The following is a 16001-nucleotide window of genomic DNA, read 5'->3' as shown; positions in this document are numbered from 1 at the left end:
AAAAAAACAAACACAAAACACCCCGTAGTATATGCGAAGCTCAAGAAGATGAGGTATGACTGTTGTCAATGTAAAATTTAAGTCTATTAATTAACTCTAGCTTCCTTGACAACTTTAAAAAAATGTACGATATATAGAATTTCTACTTGATTGCCACTGCTTTCCTGTCTTGGTAAAAGCTTAGCATGAGATCAGTCCCAGAGGGTAAAATATAAAGGGTCACTAGTAACAAAACACGCCAGGAACTCCTGGGGTATTCATCACGCAAACATTCACACAATCTCCACCATTATTCACACGGAGAAGCAGCCTCGCCTCTGGTTCCAGAAAGATGAGTGATACAAACTTTAGTTCTGCCAAAACAGTTATCCAGGGCAGCCCCGGTGGCTCAGCGGTTCAGCGCCGCCTTCAGCGCGGGGTGCGATCCTGGAGATCCCGGATCGAGTCCTACGTCGGGCTCCCTGCATGGAGCCTGCTTCTCACCCTGCCTGCTCTCTCTGTCTGTCATGAATAAATAACTAAAATCTTAAAAAAAAAACAAAAAACAAACAGTTACCTAATCCCCGCTGGATGTTTCCTCATCTGTGGGACCCAAGTGTGGCAATGAGGTAGATCTTGCAAAGCCTTTGTGATACTACATATGAAACCTCTAATTATCACTACCATTATGCTCCCCGAGGCAGCCATTTTAACAAGGAAAGTTGCTAACACGAGAGAGAAATCTATTACTTTGAGTAAAATCCCTCAAAGAGAATTTTCTCTCTGAGGCTCTGGAATCCTTTCCTCCGGTCTCGCCTCGTCAGGTTTCCTCAGGGCACTGTCTGAGGAGGTCTCTCCACACGCTTGGCGGGACTGGAGTCGGACTCCCCGAGCCTGGCGACAGGCTGAGGAGAACAGCCAAGCGCCGAAAAGATCGGATTTGTTGTGTTTGGAGCGGATCAGCTTCTCCAACGTGAGAAAACCGGATCCGGAGGGACTGAAGGAGGGACAGAGGAGACCCGGGATTTCTCACCTCCTCCGTCGCGTCAGGAGGGAGGTCGCGAGGTCGCGAGGTCGGGGAAGGGCTCCAACTTCTTTCCGAGGCGGGCGCCTCGGCGGAGCCCACCAGCCTGTCTCGTACCGGTTGGCTCACTCGCGACTCCTCGCTCACCCTCGCGCTCACCCTCGCGCAGCTTTCCAGGGCTCTCAGACCTAACCACTGACCGCCCCGCGCGACCGCGTATCCCGGCAACGAGGGCGGGGCGGGGAGAGGGCCGTCGTCCTGATTGGCCAATCTTCGGCCTCGGCCCTGGCAACTACAAGGGAGGCGAGAGTAAACCGCTCTCGCGAGATTGGAGGGCTAAATTTTTGTTGTTGTTGTCTGGATACGTCCGTGCTTTTCTGGAAAAATTGGAAAACAGCGTCTTGGCTGGGAAGGAACACTTTATTGGAAATCCTTAGTTTGCTTTCTAGCTACAGCAGCCTCTCTGTGTGCCCGACCTGAATTCACGCCTAGCGAGTTTTATTATAGCGCCATGTCACCTCACGTGCTATCGTTTTTATTTTTATTTTCTATTTTTTAGTCGTTTTTAAGAAATGTTGTTTAAAGTTATTTGTGATAGGAAGGCTTGTACGTTCTTTTCACTTATTAAAGGTCGTTTTCCTTCCTTTTGGAACCCCAAAACGTACACATTAAGTATAGATGCGTTTCCGGGACCGTCTATTCCTCAATTGGTTGGAAGCTCCCTTTCAGAATTCTTTTGATCCAAGTTCGTGAGGAAGGATGAATTAAATGGACAATGGTTCTAAAATAACTATGTTAGTATCGTTGTTTTAAAAACAAAAACAAAAACAAAAACCACGATGTTAAGAACTGCTACATCTCATATCCCACCTCTCTAATAAAGTAACTTGCAGTTTGTTTTCTTCCAGTCTTCCTACAGGTGCGATTGCAGCTATATTTTACTTTTAGCGTGTTTTTTTTTTTTTTTTACATTATTTCCAACTCCCGTTTGAACCCAACATCTTTGCAGCGATCATTTGTTATCCTTTTGTTCACTGTAGTGAATGGGAGTGGCATTTACCACTCCAAAATATGCCACTTTGGAATAAGAATTATTTTGAGCTAAATGCAACTGGAAAGAAGGAGATACAAGAAAAGCTACCATTTCCCGACTTGCCTTAAAAGCAGGACATAAATTTCCAAAGGAAAGACAATAGTCACGGGACACAACTTTAGACCCGTTGTCAGCCTAGAGACTACATGAAAGAAGCTACATAACAAACTTTACCAACTGGCCTTTATTTGCCATTAGCTCCCCATGTTTGCATGTACATAATCGGCTGCCTCTAAAGACTTAAGAACCTTTTCTTTTCTTCCGTAAATACTGTTCCTTTGTTAAGATATTATATAAGCCCAGACTCTAGCCACCTCTTCTATTTATTATACATGTCAATAAATTTGTTTTTCTCTTGTTAATCTATCTTTTGTTGCAGCGCCCCCACGGATAGCCTAGAAGGGTAGTTAAGAAAAAAGATTCTTTCCCTCCCAATAACCTCTGTCCAAGCGCTCGGTACACTGAATCGTCGGAGAGAAGCTACTGACATTACGCAGATTCTCCCTGAGTACCTCCAGACACATGGGAAGGGGGCCCAGCATTGGATACTTTTATGTTTAAAAACAACGTTTAGCTTCGGAAAATCTCAGGAGACCACAGAGTAAGTTCGAAGGGGTCGGGCGGGACTGCGCTGCCCCGACGCAGCGTCCGAGGCAACCTCCGGCAACCGCAAGGGAGCGCGCAGCCCCTCGGATCAGGATTTAAAACATCCGGATTCGGCGCGCCGGCCGCTCAGGTCCCGCTGGCGCGTGGCATTGTGGGATTTGTAGTCCCGGCCCACACCTCGGACTACGAGAAATAGTTCCCCCAGGACACAGAGAGGGGGCTGGGGCTCGCAAAGGATCTGGATTGGGGCGACCGGGCCCAACGCCCGGCCGTCAGCTCCGCCTTGACAGGCGGCCCACGGCGCTTTAGGGAAGTGAGGCTCACCTCGGCGGCGGCCTCGGCAGCCGGGACGCACACGCTTTGCGTCACGGCGGGCTGAGACAGATGATGAATTCCGGTGTGCCTGTCAGGGTTGCTGTGTCACTCGGCCCGCTCGGCGCTCCCCCTTCGCGTCGCCCTTCCGCGCCGGCTGTCGGGCTCTTCCGGTGCGCAGCCGCCCCTCACCTGCAGGCCCTGCGCCCGCCGCGCTTCGGCGCACCCCCGGCGTCTCCCGCGGACTGATCTCGCGCGGTGCCTGGGCCCCGGGCGCCCGACGCACCAGGGCCATGGCGAGCAGCGCTGCCAGGTACCGGCTGAGCTGCTCGCTCCCGGGCCACGAGCTGGACGTGCGGGGCCTAGTGTGCAGCCTCTATCCGCCGGGGGCCTTTGTGTCCGTGTCCCGAGACCGCACCACCCGCCTCTGGGTCCCAGACAGGTGAGCGCGGCGAGTCCGGGGCTCCCGCCACCCACCCCGCCCGGGTTGCAAGCTTCCTACTGTTGGTGGCAAAAGAGGGACGCTTCCCTGCCGTTCTCCTGCGCTCTTCCCGGCCCGGGCTCCATCCCGTTCGCGCTCCCTCCCAATTCTGCGCGCACAGTGTAAGAAACCTGTGAGATTTAGGTGGAAGGAGCACAGCTTTCGGGTAACAGAGACGTAAATTCTTGTCCTTAACTTGACCACAATCGAGTAGGTGACCTTGGACGAACCTCTTATGTTTTGGGCTATGATTTCCCACGTTTCTTTTAGATTTGAAAATGTACTGATGCCAGGTGCAACGCAGCCCCCACCCCCCGCCCCCAAATGAGACGTTGTGAGACATCTGACGTGTAATTGAAGTAAATCCTTTCCTTTCCCTAGAATTTGCTCTGTAGTCAGCCTTCCCTCAAGTTTAATTTTTGAACTAGGGTTCTCAAAAATTGCACGGCAGAAAGTTGCACTGGCTCCTCTCCTCGTTGTCCAAATCAGAGTTTCTTAGTCTGGGGTCTGTGGTGGGCCTGGATGGCGGGGATGAAACTTTTCACATATTTTATGGATGTTTGGGGATGTGCTGCTTCCTTGAGAGAAAGCCCATTGCCTTCAAAGGATTGTCACAGAGATTGAACAAAAAGAGAAATTAAGGAACGGAAGGTTGAGCTCAGGTTCAAATCAAGATCAAGGGGTCAGTCCTGATTTGGTTGGTTGTAACAAGAAATTTACAACCTGGGAGACGGATTTTAGTTCGGAAAGAAAATTTAAGGTGATTTGCTTTGTTATGTAGGACATCTCCCGTTAGTATAGTTTTCACTCAGAGTTTGGGTAACCATGCATAAATTCAGATAGATGGTAACTATTGGTTGTGTGCCCCCTATTTGTTTACAGTTCTAAAGAAGAGTAAGACAACAGACAAGTTCCCTGTTTTAACGGATCTTTCTTACAGTCTGGGAGGAAAGGTGGATCAGAAAAAATGTAAATATATAATTGTTCATTGGCATGTATACTATGAAAACAAATATAGGTAGAGAATTGAGTGGAGGAATGCTAAGGAAGGAAGCCCCTCCCAGGAGGGTTTCAGTTTAGTTTTTTTGTTTTTTGTTTTTTGTTTTTTGTTTTTTTTTAAAGCTCACACCAAGATGAACCTGGTCATGGGAGCAAGGAATGAGAAGTGTTGAATTCAAAGAGCTCTGTAGAAAGTAGTAGGATCAAGCCCAGAGACCCTGTTAAGAAGGAGGCAAGTCCCTTTGTGCAGGAGGGAATGCTCTGTGAGGTGAGGGCCAGAGCCAGATGCCATGATATGAGTGCTATGAGAAAGAGTAAGCAGAAACCTTCAGTGAATTTCACACAGGGAGGAGCGTGATTTGATTGACCTGCGGAGAGGTTCTGCTAGCTGGTGGTGGAGATTGGATTGCAAAGGGATAAATGTGGAAGTAGATCTGTTTGGAGGCTTTTGCTGTAGTACAGCCAATACAGGATGATAAACAGACTAGAAATATTGTAGAGCAAACTCCCGTGTTGAATTGGAGGAGATGCTCTCTAACGTCTCTTTTAACTCTAAGATTCTGTGATATTCCAAATAACTTCGTAACACTAATAATACATAACGTTTTGTGTTTTGGAGTGTAATTACTGATTAACTTTGTATCCTTAAATTTTAGGGTGGTAGGGTTGCCTGCTTGGCTCAGCAGTTGAGTATCTGCCTTCAGCCCAGGGCGTGATCCCACAGTCCTGGGATCGAGTCCCACATGGGGCTCCCTGCATGGAACCTGCTTCTTCCTCTGTCTCTGCCCTCTCTCTCTATCTCTCTTTCTCTCTCTCAAATAAATAAATAAATAAATAAATAAATAAATAAATAAATATCTTTAAAAAAAATTGAGTGTGGTAGAAGCATATACCCAGTAGGATAAACATTACGGTAAGGATGCGTGCTGTAGTAGTTGAGTACCTGTCATTTAACTTCACAGGTTTTGTAGAACTCTGCTAAGATTGTCAAGAACTTAGATCACTGAACATTTGCATTTATCAGGAGCTTCAGGAATTTAGGGCTGACATCATCTATTTGAAAAGTGCTGTGTTTTATTTTAAACTCATGTTGTTTTTGGTTTGGTTTTGTTTTTTAAAGATTTTATTTATTTATTTGAGGGCAGCCCAGGTGGCTCAGCGGTTTAGCGCCGCCTTCAGCCCAGGGCGTGATCCTGGAGGCCCCGGGATCGAGTCCCACGTCAGGCTCCCTGCATGGAACCTGCTTCTCCCTCTGCCTGTGTCTCTGCCTCTCTCTCTCTCTCTGTGTGTGTGTGTGTGTGTGTGTGTCTCTCCTGAATAAATAAATTAATTTTAAAAAAAGATTTTATTTATTTATTTGAGAGAGAGTGAGAGCGATCATAGAGAGGGAGAAGGACAAGCAGGCTCTATGCTGAGCACATGGCCCAATGGAAAGCTCAGTCCCAAGACCCTGGGACCAGGACCTGAGCTGAAAGCAGATGCTCAACTGACTGAGCCACCCAGGTGCCCCTTAGTTTTGTTTTCAAAATCATTAATGAATTTATTCAACTAACACTGATTGAGAGCCTGCGTTGTGCCACACACACACACAGGAGTGAATAACCGGTGATTAGTGAGATAAGATTGTTTTATTTCTCACTTCCAAATGCTCAAAGTAGGATAACTCATAGTCACTGGCTCTCTTGTGGTCATGAATCTCTTCTACATCCATATCAAAAGCGTCCTCAAGGCTGATGTCCTGACAATTTCTATTTCATGGTATATTAATAAAGTTAATGTGCTGTAAATGTTTGTAGCCAAATAATAAATGAAAATTGTTTTCTCATGTACATTGTTGATAGAGTTCTGGATCAAAGTAGTTAGTGTACAGATAGATTGGGAATGTTGGGGGGGATTTAATTTAGTTTTAGTGCATCCCTTCATTCTGGGATACTCTAAACCGATACTATCTTTCGCAAAAGACCATTGAAAATCCAGGAATTCTCTGGGCCTTCTGAAGACCCCTCAGAATGACGATGTTATTTTTTGGGTGTACGTGGAACTGAAACAGTCAATATGCCATTGTTTCAGACTGCTTCAAACCTCCATAAGCCCACTTCAAATTTCTCAAGTCTGTTACCAACTATTGTGTTGCCTTTTGAAAACGACCTGTAAATGAAAGATGCAACTTCAAATTTAAGATTGTGGTCAGCCCCCATGGCCCAGAGGTTTAGCGTTGCCTTCAGCCCAGGGTGTGATCCTGGAGACTGGGGATCGAGTCCCACGTCAGGCTCCCTACAATGGAGCCTGCTTCTCCCTCTGCCTGTGTCTCTGCCTCTCTCTCTCTCTCTCTCTGTGTCTGTCATGAATAAATAAATAAAAATTTTTATTTTTATTTTTATTTTTTTAATTTTTATTTATTTATGATAGTCACACAGAGAGAAAGAGAGGCAGAGACACAGGCAGAGGGAGAAGCAGGCTCCATGCACCAGGAGCCCGATGTGGGATTCGATCCCGGGTCTCCAGGATCGCGCCCTGGGCCAAAGGCAGGCGCCAAACCGCTGCGCCACCCAGGGATCCCAAAATAAAAATTTTTTTAAAATTTAGGATTGTGTGCCCATCTTCCCTGACCATGCTGAGGTTGAAATGACTTCTCCCTCATGTAAACTCTCAACATTTTGGGTCTTAAGTCAAATAGTTCCTTGGAGTTTGTTAAGAAATTAGAGCCATTCTCTTCCTAACCTCCATTTCCCTTTCTTGGAGACAAAATTTTAATCTTTTTTACCTGCTTATTTTTACTTTACTTCCACGTGTATGTATAAAGTGCTTATTGTGTCTTTTTATTTTTTAAATATTTTAGGCATTTTCTATTCCTTCTATGCAGTATTAGAATTTAGCTCTTTCTACCCCCTATTAACCCTCATCACATATGCATTTTTTCTATACTCTGACCCTTATAGTTAAACTTAATTTAGATAAAATCAGTATTTTATTACAGAACAGAGTCTATTTACACCAGAGCTGTGGAATAAACTATAACTTTTCCTCAACCATTTTATTATCTGCCTGTAGCTAGTAAGTGCCCTGTTTTGGGGTTTTCGTTTGTTTCATTTTCTGTGTATTTATCTCTAATTCAACTTCATATTCTTTGCTAGTTGTCTAAATCTCTTCTAAGACCTTTAGACACACTGGATATTTTACAGTTTCATCTTCCTGGCAATGAAAACTTTCTGACCCTGGTCTCTACTCCTGGTGCACAACCAATCCTGAGATCTCCCTTCATTGTACTCTCCACAGTTCCTTCTTTGGGGCCTTTGTTTTGGATTTCTATTTTCTCTATCTTTTTACTTTCTTAGTTTGTTTTCTTTCTTTCTTTCTTTCTTTCTTTCTTTCTTCTTTCTTTCTTTCTTTCTTTCTTTCTTTTCTTTCTTTCTTTTTTTTTTTTAAGATTTTATTTACTTATATGATGGGAGTGGAGAGGCAGGGAGCCCACACAAGCAGGGAGAGTGACAGGCAGAGGGAGAACGAGAAGCAGGCTCAGAGAGTCTGCGGGGCTAGATCCCAGGGTCCTGGGATCATGACCTGAGTTGACAGCAGATGCTTCACCACTTAACCACCACCCAGGTGCCTCCCTAGTTTATTTCCTTGATGCCTAATTGGAGCATATCTTCTAGGAGCTTCCTGTGAAATACATTGCACTGATAATAAATGTATTAAGACGTTGCAAGTTTAAGAATGATTTTATTCTGCCTTGCTACTTGAGTAATAATTTAAATGTTTGTAGCATTCTAATGCCCAAATAATTTTTCTTCAGAATTAAGGAGCCATTGATCCTTTGTATTCTAGCCTCTAGTGTTACAATTGAGAAGTCTGAAGCCATTGTGATTCTTGAGCTGTCATTTTTTTCTCTCTGGCAGGCTGTGTATATTCAAGCATAGTTAAGGGCCATTAGTGGGACCTTTAACGTGAAAACTCATGTCTGTAAATTCTGGGACATTTTCTTAAGTCAGTTCTTAGGTTTCTTTCTCTTGATTTCCTCTGTCCTATTTTCAGGAGCTTGAACTTGTTTCTAAATTTATTTTCTCTCTCCCTCTCTCATTCTCTCCCTGCTGTGTTCTCTCAGAAATTGCCTTGACTTTTGTGAAATTATGCTCATATTCTATGGTTGAAATATCTTCTAAGAATGATAGTGATTTTTTTTAAGTTATTTTCTTCTTAGTGATCTGATTTCTTTAAATAGGTTTTTCCCAGGATGCCTGGGTAGCTCAGCAGTTGAGTGTCTGCCTTTGGCCCAGGACATGATCTGGGATCAATTCCCACATCGGCCTCCCTGCATGGAGCCTGCTTCTCCCTCAGCCTTTGTCTCTGTCTCTGTCTGTCTGTCTCTCTCTCTCTCTCTGTCTCTCTGTCTCTCATGGATAAATAAATAAAATCTCTTAAAAATAAATAAAGATATAAATAAATAGGTTTTTCCCCCTTCCTATTCTTTTTGATCACTGTATTTCATGCTGGAGAGGGCTTTCCCCAGACCTGGTAATCCTTATTTTGTGCTCGTTGTTAAAGAGTCGAGAACTTAAAAAGCTCCTGGGAGGCTCTGCTCACAGTTGAGGCTGCTGGCTGTGAGCTTCACTGTGGGGTTATCTGGCTAGACCATTTCACTGGACTGATCTACCTAAAGGAATGTGAATGTACATGCTCCTCATACCCCAAGGCTCAACTATGCCTTGTGTCCTCCTAGTCAAAGATTTTCAATTTTCCTAAAGAAGAAAACTTCAGGCTTTTGCTTTGTGCAAGAGGGGCTATTTAGATATACATACTGTACTAATGGGTACTAAGTTAATGTTTTATAGTGTGAAAATATCCTAGTAGTCGTAAGGCTTATCAATAGTAGATTCTATTATCCAATTGAATGAATATTTCACTTCACTAGGTATTTCTGAAGGTAACAGTCATGGATAAATAGAAATAAAGATGGAATATGAGAAAAAGCCACTTGTTTCCCTCCTTTTCCTTGCTTATTCTTTCTGTTAATTGACATGCTCTTCCCAATGAAATACAAATTAAACTTCAAATCTGATGTGAATCTCAATAGTAGCTAATAAAATTAAATATTTAATGTTTAACTTTAAAACAATAGATTCTTAAAGTAGTATGTACCGTAAAGTTCAACCTAGATACTAAAAGAAAGTAAATACTTTGACAACTCATGTCCTATGCTAAGTAAGGGGAGAATGTATATCTTATTAATTACCATGTCATGTCTTTCTAGTCCTAACAGGGGCTTTACAGAAATGCACTGTATGAGTGGCCACTCCAATTTTGTGTCTTGTGTATGTATCATACCTTCAAGTGACATGTACCCTCATGGACTAATTGCCACTGGAGGAAATGACCACAATATTTGCATTTTCTCACTGGAAAGTCCAGCACCACTTTATATACTAAAAGGTCACAAAAATACTGGTGAGTAGAATGCTTTGGGTTTTTACTATTTGAAGTTTTATCCTCTTGAAAAGAAAATTCACATATTTGCATTCCGTACAATTTATTATATTTGTTTTACCTATATCTATAGCTTGGTAGTGAAAACCTTTTTGGACCATCATCATTCTGTAAATTCTATGTTGCAGATTTATTGTCATTGGTAAAGGTTGACGTGCTTATATGTAGAAAGTAAAGTGTTCCATTAAGCAGCTGTATAATTTTAATACCATTTCATTTGTAAATACTTTCTTATGTAGCTCTAAAATAGGGTTTGGAAACTTTTTCTATAAAGGGCCAGATACTAAATATTTTAGTCTTTGCAGGCCATATGGTCATTTATACAACTATTTAACTCTGCTGTTGTATACAAAAGCAGCCACTGACAATAAGATAATGAATGGGCATGTCTGTATTTCAATAAACCTCTATTTATGGACAGTGAAATTTAAGTGTCATAATTTTCGCATATCAGGAAATAGCTTTTAATTTTTTTCCCTCAATCACTTAAAAATGTAAAAACCATTCCTAGTTTGTGCACTGTACAAAAATAGGTGGCCCATAGGCCTTAGTTTGCTGATCTCTCTAAAGGATAAGAATTATCTTTTTTTTTTTTTTTGAATCATCATTACACCTAAAACAAAATCTAATTTCTTATCAAATATCCTGTGAAGGCTCAAATTACACTCTGTTATCTCATAAATTTTTTTTACAGTTTGTTTGAACTGTGACCCAACTAAGGTCCACATGTCTTTTAATCTATGGATTTCTTTCCCTTTTTTCACCCCTCTCTATTTGGAACCAGCTTATTTAACTTGTAGGATTTCCTACATTCTGAATTTTGTTGATTAAAGTCTCATGGTTTCCTTTTAACATGTTTGTCAATCCCCTGTATGTTTCATAAGCTGTTAGATCTAGAAACTTAATCAGATTCAGATTCAAGTTTTAGACAAGTACACATTTAGGTACTATTATGTATTTTCTGTCGTAGCACATTAAGAGGCACTTAATATCTCTGTGATGTTAAGGTTAATTAGTAGATTCAAGTGTTGCGTCATTCATTTTAAATTTCCATCAGTCTTTTATGTAATAGTTTTTAGCATGTATTGATCACACACGGGTCTAGTATGTCATTAAGATTTGTGAAATCATTGTATTCTAATTCTACCATTATTTTTGCATTTAATAGCTAGCATTTTTTTAAAATGTAGAATTTCCTCATATTAATTCTTTGGTTACATGTGAGACTTTTATACAGGAAGAACAGGATAAATACTCTTTTACTGAGTTTCAGGATGAGTAGTTTCCTAGCATCTTTTTTTTTTTTTTTTTCATTCTCAAATTTTCCCGTATTTGGATTGGAAACCTCAATTGCCCCTGTGAGCTTTTGACAAGATCTTTAGCAGTCTTCCTTGCTTTTGGTAGTACAGAATGTTCTAGGTTCACTGTATGCATTTTTCGTTCTAACCCGAAATCAGCTGTTTTGCCAAGAAGCCCTGTGTTTTTTGCCTTTTTTTTTTAAAGTGAGAATAAAAAGTGGAAACCTCAGTTCAGACTGTAATGGTACTCAACAGGATTTTTTAAAACTTAATCTTGTTTTATAATTCTATAAAACATATATATAGTTTCAAAGAAAAAAGAATTCAAGGTATATTCAAAAAAGTCCATATTTAGTCTGTATTGCCTTCTTGTACCATCCCTTTCCTTATACTTTATTAACTGTGTTAACAGATATGAATGTATATTTATATTGCTCCTTTATATGTAAGATAAAAGATAAAAAGATAACATACCCTATGCAATTTTCTGCCCCTCCTCTTTTTGCTTAGTAATATTATTACCTTGGAGATCTCTTTATTACACTGTATAGAAATCTTATTCATTCGTTTTTACAGTGGCATTATAATTTACTGTTTAGTTAGCTTTACCATGGCTATTCTAGCTTATTCCGCCAGTCCCCCATTAATGGACATTTGAATTTTCAATCTTTTGCTAGTATAGATAATGCATTATAAATGGTTCTGTGCATGTATCATTTCATTCTTTTGGAAGTGTCATTTAGATTTAATATCCATTTCTGGATCAGAAGGTAAGTGCAGGGCAGCCCAGGTGGCTCAGTGGTTTAGCACCACCTTTAGCCCAGGGTGTGATCCTGGAGTCCCGGGATCGAGTCCCACATAGGGCTCCCTGCAGGGAGCCTGCTTCTCCCTCTGCCTGTGTCTCTGCCTCTCTCTCTGTGTCTCTCATGAATAAATAAATAAAATCTTTAAAAAAAAAAAAAAAGGTAAGTGCGTACTTAATCAAAGCTGAGTGTTCCCTATACTTATTGAAAGAGATTTATTTTGTTATTCATTCTTTCTGCCTGATCTTGAAAGAAATTTTAAGAAAGAAATTTTCTGAGTGCTCTAAAATAATGTTTCTCTTGAATTATATGTTACATTGATCTCTGGGAGAATATAAAAAGCATTCCCAATTACAACTATCAAGATATGCTTATGGTTCTCTGTTTTTAGACATTAATAATGTATTCATATAAGAATCAGATGATTAAATTTACTACCCTTCTGGATATTTGAATTTAAAGAGCAACTGATGATACATACACTTTAAGTTGATTTTTTTTAAAAAATTGAACTATTTGAAAAGCAACTTTTCATATAAATGGCAAAATTTACTTTGATTTCAATATTCAAATACAGTAATCGTATTTTTATGTGTATAGTAAACTCTTTCAGTCTTTGTCCCTGTGACTAAGCATGGGTAATACTTTACAGATCCACAGAAGATATTTTCTGTTCCAATCACCAAGACTATTTCTCGACTAATTTTTTAAATTTAATTTTTAATTTTATAATGTACAAATATATTACATGTATATATATTTAGTCTCCAAGGAGGAGATATATATATTATATATAATAAATAATATAAGTGACTTTCTGGAGTAGAGTAGGGTAACAAAATTTGGGAAATGTTTAATCAATCAATATATATATATATATATATATATATATATATATATATATATAATTCTTAAATTACATCCAGTAAGAAATATCTTTTTTTTTTAAGGTTTTATATATTAATTCATGAGAGACACAGAAGCAGAGACATAGGCAGAGGGAGAAGCAGGCTCCTTGTGGGGAGCCCAGTGTGGGACTCGATCCCTGCCCGGGATCACACCCTGAGCCAAAGGCAGACGCTCACCTGCTGAGCCACCCAGGTGTCCCTATCTTATTGATATTTTACAAGAGTTTCAGGAAGTCTCCTAGATGCCAATTATGTTTTTCAAATAGTCTAACATATAATGAGTCAAAATAGGCCAAGTTATGGTATAGTAACAGACACTTCCATGATCTCAGTGTTCTCGCACAACAGTTTTTCTCACCCACCATATACATACATCGTGGATTAGTGAGGGGAATCTGCTCATCAGAGTTTCTCAGGGGCCCAGGCTGATGGAGGCTCTCTCTATATGTGCTTCAGAAGTTTGTTGTAGCAGTGAAAGAGCAATGTGATTAATAATGCATTGACTCTTAAAAGCATGTACCTAAAAGTGTCAGCCACCGTTCATACTTTTGACTAATGTAGATACAATTGGCTGTGCCTAACATCATGCACAAAAAGGGCAAGCTACCACAGTCTGCCTCTGGTTATCAGTTATTCAGCTTGTTCTCTGTTCTTTGTGCAGGCAGAAAATACCCACCATTCTCTCAATGTCAGAAAAGCTGAAATTCCCCTCCAATTACAGCATCAATCCCAAAGTTAAGAATCTCTGGGTGATAGTGTTGTTTGTTTTTTTTTAATTAATTAATTAATTTATTTATTTATGATAGTCACAGAGAGAGAGAGAGAGAGAGAGAGAGAGAGAGGCAGAGACATAGGCAGAGGGAGAAGCAGGCTCCATGCACCGGGAGCCCGAGGTGGGATTCGATCCCGGGTCTCCAGGATTGCGCCCTGGGCCAAAGGCAGGCGCTAAACCCCTGCGCCACCCAGGGATCCCCTGGGTGATAGTGTTTTAAGCATCAAGGAGATGAGGCTTAGGTGTTTTGACATCAGGTCCAGATATAATTCCTCTTAAAGTCAGAGATCTGTGGGCTAAAAACACATGTTCTCTGTCATCCTTTCACCCAGTCAGGATACAATTGTGGAACTGTAGGGTAAGCACTATCATTCAGAAAAGGGAATGATGCAAGACAGCAGTTCCTAATCTGTAGTCATTCTGACATCTAGATGGGCAGCTGTTTCCAGGACTTGGCTACTATGAGAGTGAAGAGATTTTTGTGATCTGGTCCCTTGGGTCTCTAAAAGGGGTTTGCTAGTCCATTGTCCTTTACAGCTCTACTTTGGCCCTCCAGGGTATTCTTTCTTTTCTGTTACTCTCCTTGGTCATCTTGATGTATACCCTTCTTGGAGACTAAACTCAGCTTGCCTTCTGCCTGGAGGTTTCGTGCTTAGGGGTCATTTTAAGTTTTGAACAGTCACAGACTTTCTTTTAGTTCTTGGCAGTGCAACTCTCTTGTTGGCTTCTTGCCCATTTGGTTCTAGTCAGACCTCTGTGTACCCTCAGTTGTAGTCTGATTTGTTGTATTTCTCCCCCTCTCTCCTTTCCTCTTTCCGTACATGCCTTTCCGGATTTTACTCTTGAGGCCATGAGCCTGTCAGACCTCAGTGGGAAGCTGCACGCTCAAGTTCTTTTCCCTGAGCCATTTGTTCAGCTGAAGGCAATTATTTTCATGGTGACAACCTAATTTGCTTTGCTTTGGGTATACTTAAAATCCATTTAGAAATTTTAGCACTGTACATGCTGGTCATGTTTTTTATTTGTTCCTCTTGCATGACTTAGTTTCAGTTGTCCTTTGCTGCTAAAAGGCCTTCTCAGGTTGGTATTTTATCATTTGGGGTTGAGAAGTAATTGGTTCTTCTAACCCCGCAAGTCCTTAAGTTTCTGACTCCATTCCTGCTTGAGAACCAGCCACGTCTTGTTCTCATTCCATTATTTTAGTACTTAGATGTAGCTGATAATGACACCTATCACTGAAGTCCCATTTTCCAACCTCTTTCTTTAAAGCTGCTAGTTTATCATGTCTTGGGTTCTCGCGAGCAGCAGTTTTACCAGATATTCCTCACTGCATAAGGATTACCACACTTCCACTCTCTGATTAGTGTCCTCCTCACCACCTGCCCATTAAGCTAATGCCATTTGTGGGTTCTTGTTTCATCAGGGCCTGGCTTGTGCTACCAATTTCTAAATCAGGCTAGATGACATTGTGGTAGCAGACAACTCCAGAATTGCTGGAGCTTAACACAATGAAAGTTTGCTAGTTACACATCTAGTGCAGTGCAGCAGGGGGCTCTGCTTTGTAGAACTATGCAGGGATCTAGGATGACAGATGCTTCATCTTAGTATGTGCTTTCACAGACATTGGAGGAGCAGAGAAGGAACATGGCTTAATCGTGTACCTGTCCTTTAAGCTTTCACCAGCCAAATAACATTTCTGCTCATCTGGGCAGCCCTGGTGGCTCAGCGGTTTAGCGCCGCCTTCAGCCCAGGGCGTGATTCTGGAAACCCGGGATCAAGTCCCATGTCAGGCTCCCTGCATGCAGCCTGCTTCTCCCTCTGCCTGTGTCTCTGCCTCTCTCCCTCTCTCTGACTCTCATGAATAAATAAATAAAATCTTAAAAAAAAAAAAAAAAGACCATTTCTGCTCATCTTTCAATGCCAGAACAAGTCACAAGGCATGCCTAAAGCCAAAACAACTGGGCAAGTTCAATATTACCATTTGTTTGGAAGGTAAAGAGCACAAAATATCTGATGAATATCACTAATGGCTATCACACACATCACAATATTTATCTATTCTGTGTTTTTCCTGGAAACTTAACCTCTTCAGGCCTAGTGTTGGATTGATGTTCTGGGCTGATGTCAACCCTGGATTTCCCTTTGCCAGTGTATTTCCTAGAAAAAATTCTCATATTTTTCTCATTCTTAACTTACACTTTTGTTTTGGTGTAATACAGCTATCACAGCTTAAGAAAGCTGTGAC

At 41.3% G+C, this 16001-nt stretch overlaps 2 protein-coding genes across 9 annotated transcripts in view; one reads left to right on the top strand and one right to left on the bottom strand.

The window, feature by feature from the left end:
* Positions 1–3166, bottom strand: part of IFT74 (intraflagellar transport 74) — an 85232-nt gene extending 82066 nt beyond the window's left edge. For 4 of the 6 annotated variants that reach the window (XR_003130075.3, XR_007414047.1, XM_025433043.3 and 1 more), the window contains exon 1: positions 1013–1155. The gene's annotated coding sequence lies outside the window, so the exon portion shown is untranslated. Of the gene's footprint in view, positions 1–729; positions 871–1012; positions 1156–3026 lie in introns of those variants that run through there. The other 2 variants (XM_025433044.3, XM_025433045.3) reach the window with 2 other exon arrangements.
* A 101-nt stretch (positions 3167–3267) lies between these two features.
* PLAA (phospholipase A2 activating protein) overlaps positions 3268–16001 on the top strand; it is a 37602-nt gene continuing 24868 nt past the window's right edge. For 2 of the 3 annotated variants that reach the window (XM_025433041.3, XM_025433040.3), the window contains exons 1-2: positions 3268–3456; positions 9743–9936. In XM_025433041.3, coding sequence (XP_025288826.1) covers positions 3308–3456; positions 9743–9936 — 343 coding nt within the window. In that variant the 5' untranslated portion in view covers positions 3268–3307. Of the gene's footprint in view, positions 3457–4377; positions 4465–9742; positions 9937–16001 lie in introns of all 3 variants that reach the window. The other variant, XM_025433042.3, reaches the window with a different exon arrangement.

Source organism: Canis lupus, chromosome 11 (genome assembly GCF_003254725.2).
Source record: "Canis lupus dingo isolate Sandy chromosome 11, ASM325472v2, whole genome shotgun sequence".
Lineage (NCBI taxonomy): Eukaryota > Metazoa > Chordata > Mammalia > Carnivora > Canidae > Canis > Canis lupus.
Note: the sequence above shows the minus strand (reverse complement) of the source record. Positions and strands in the feature narration are given on the sequence as shown.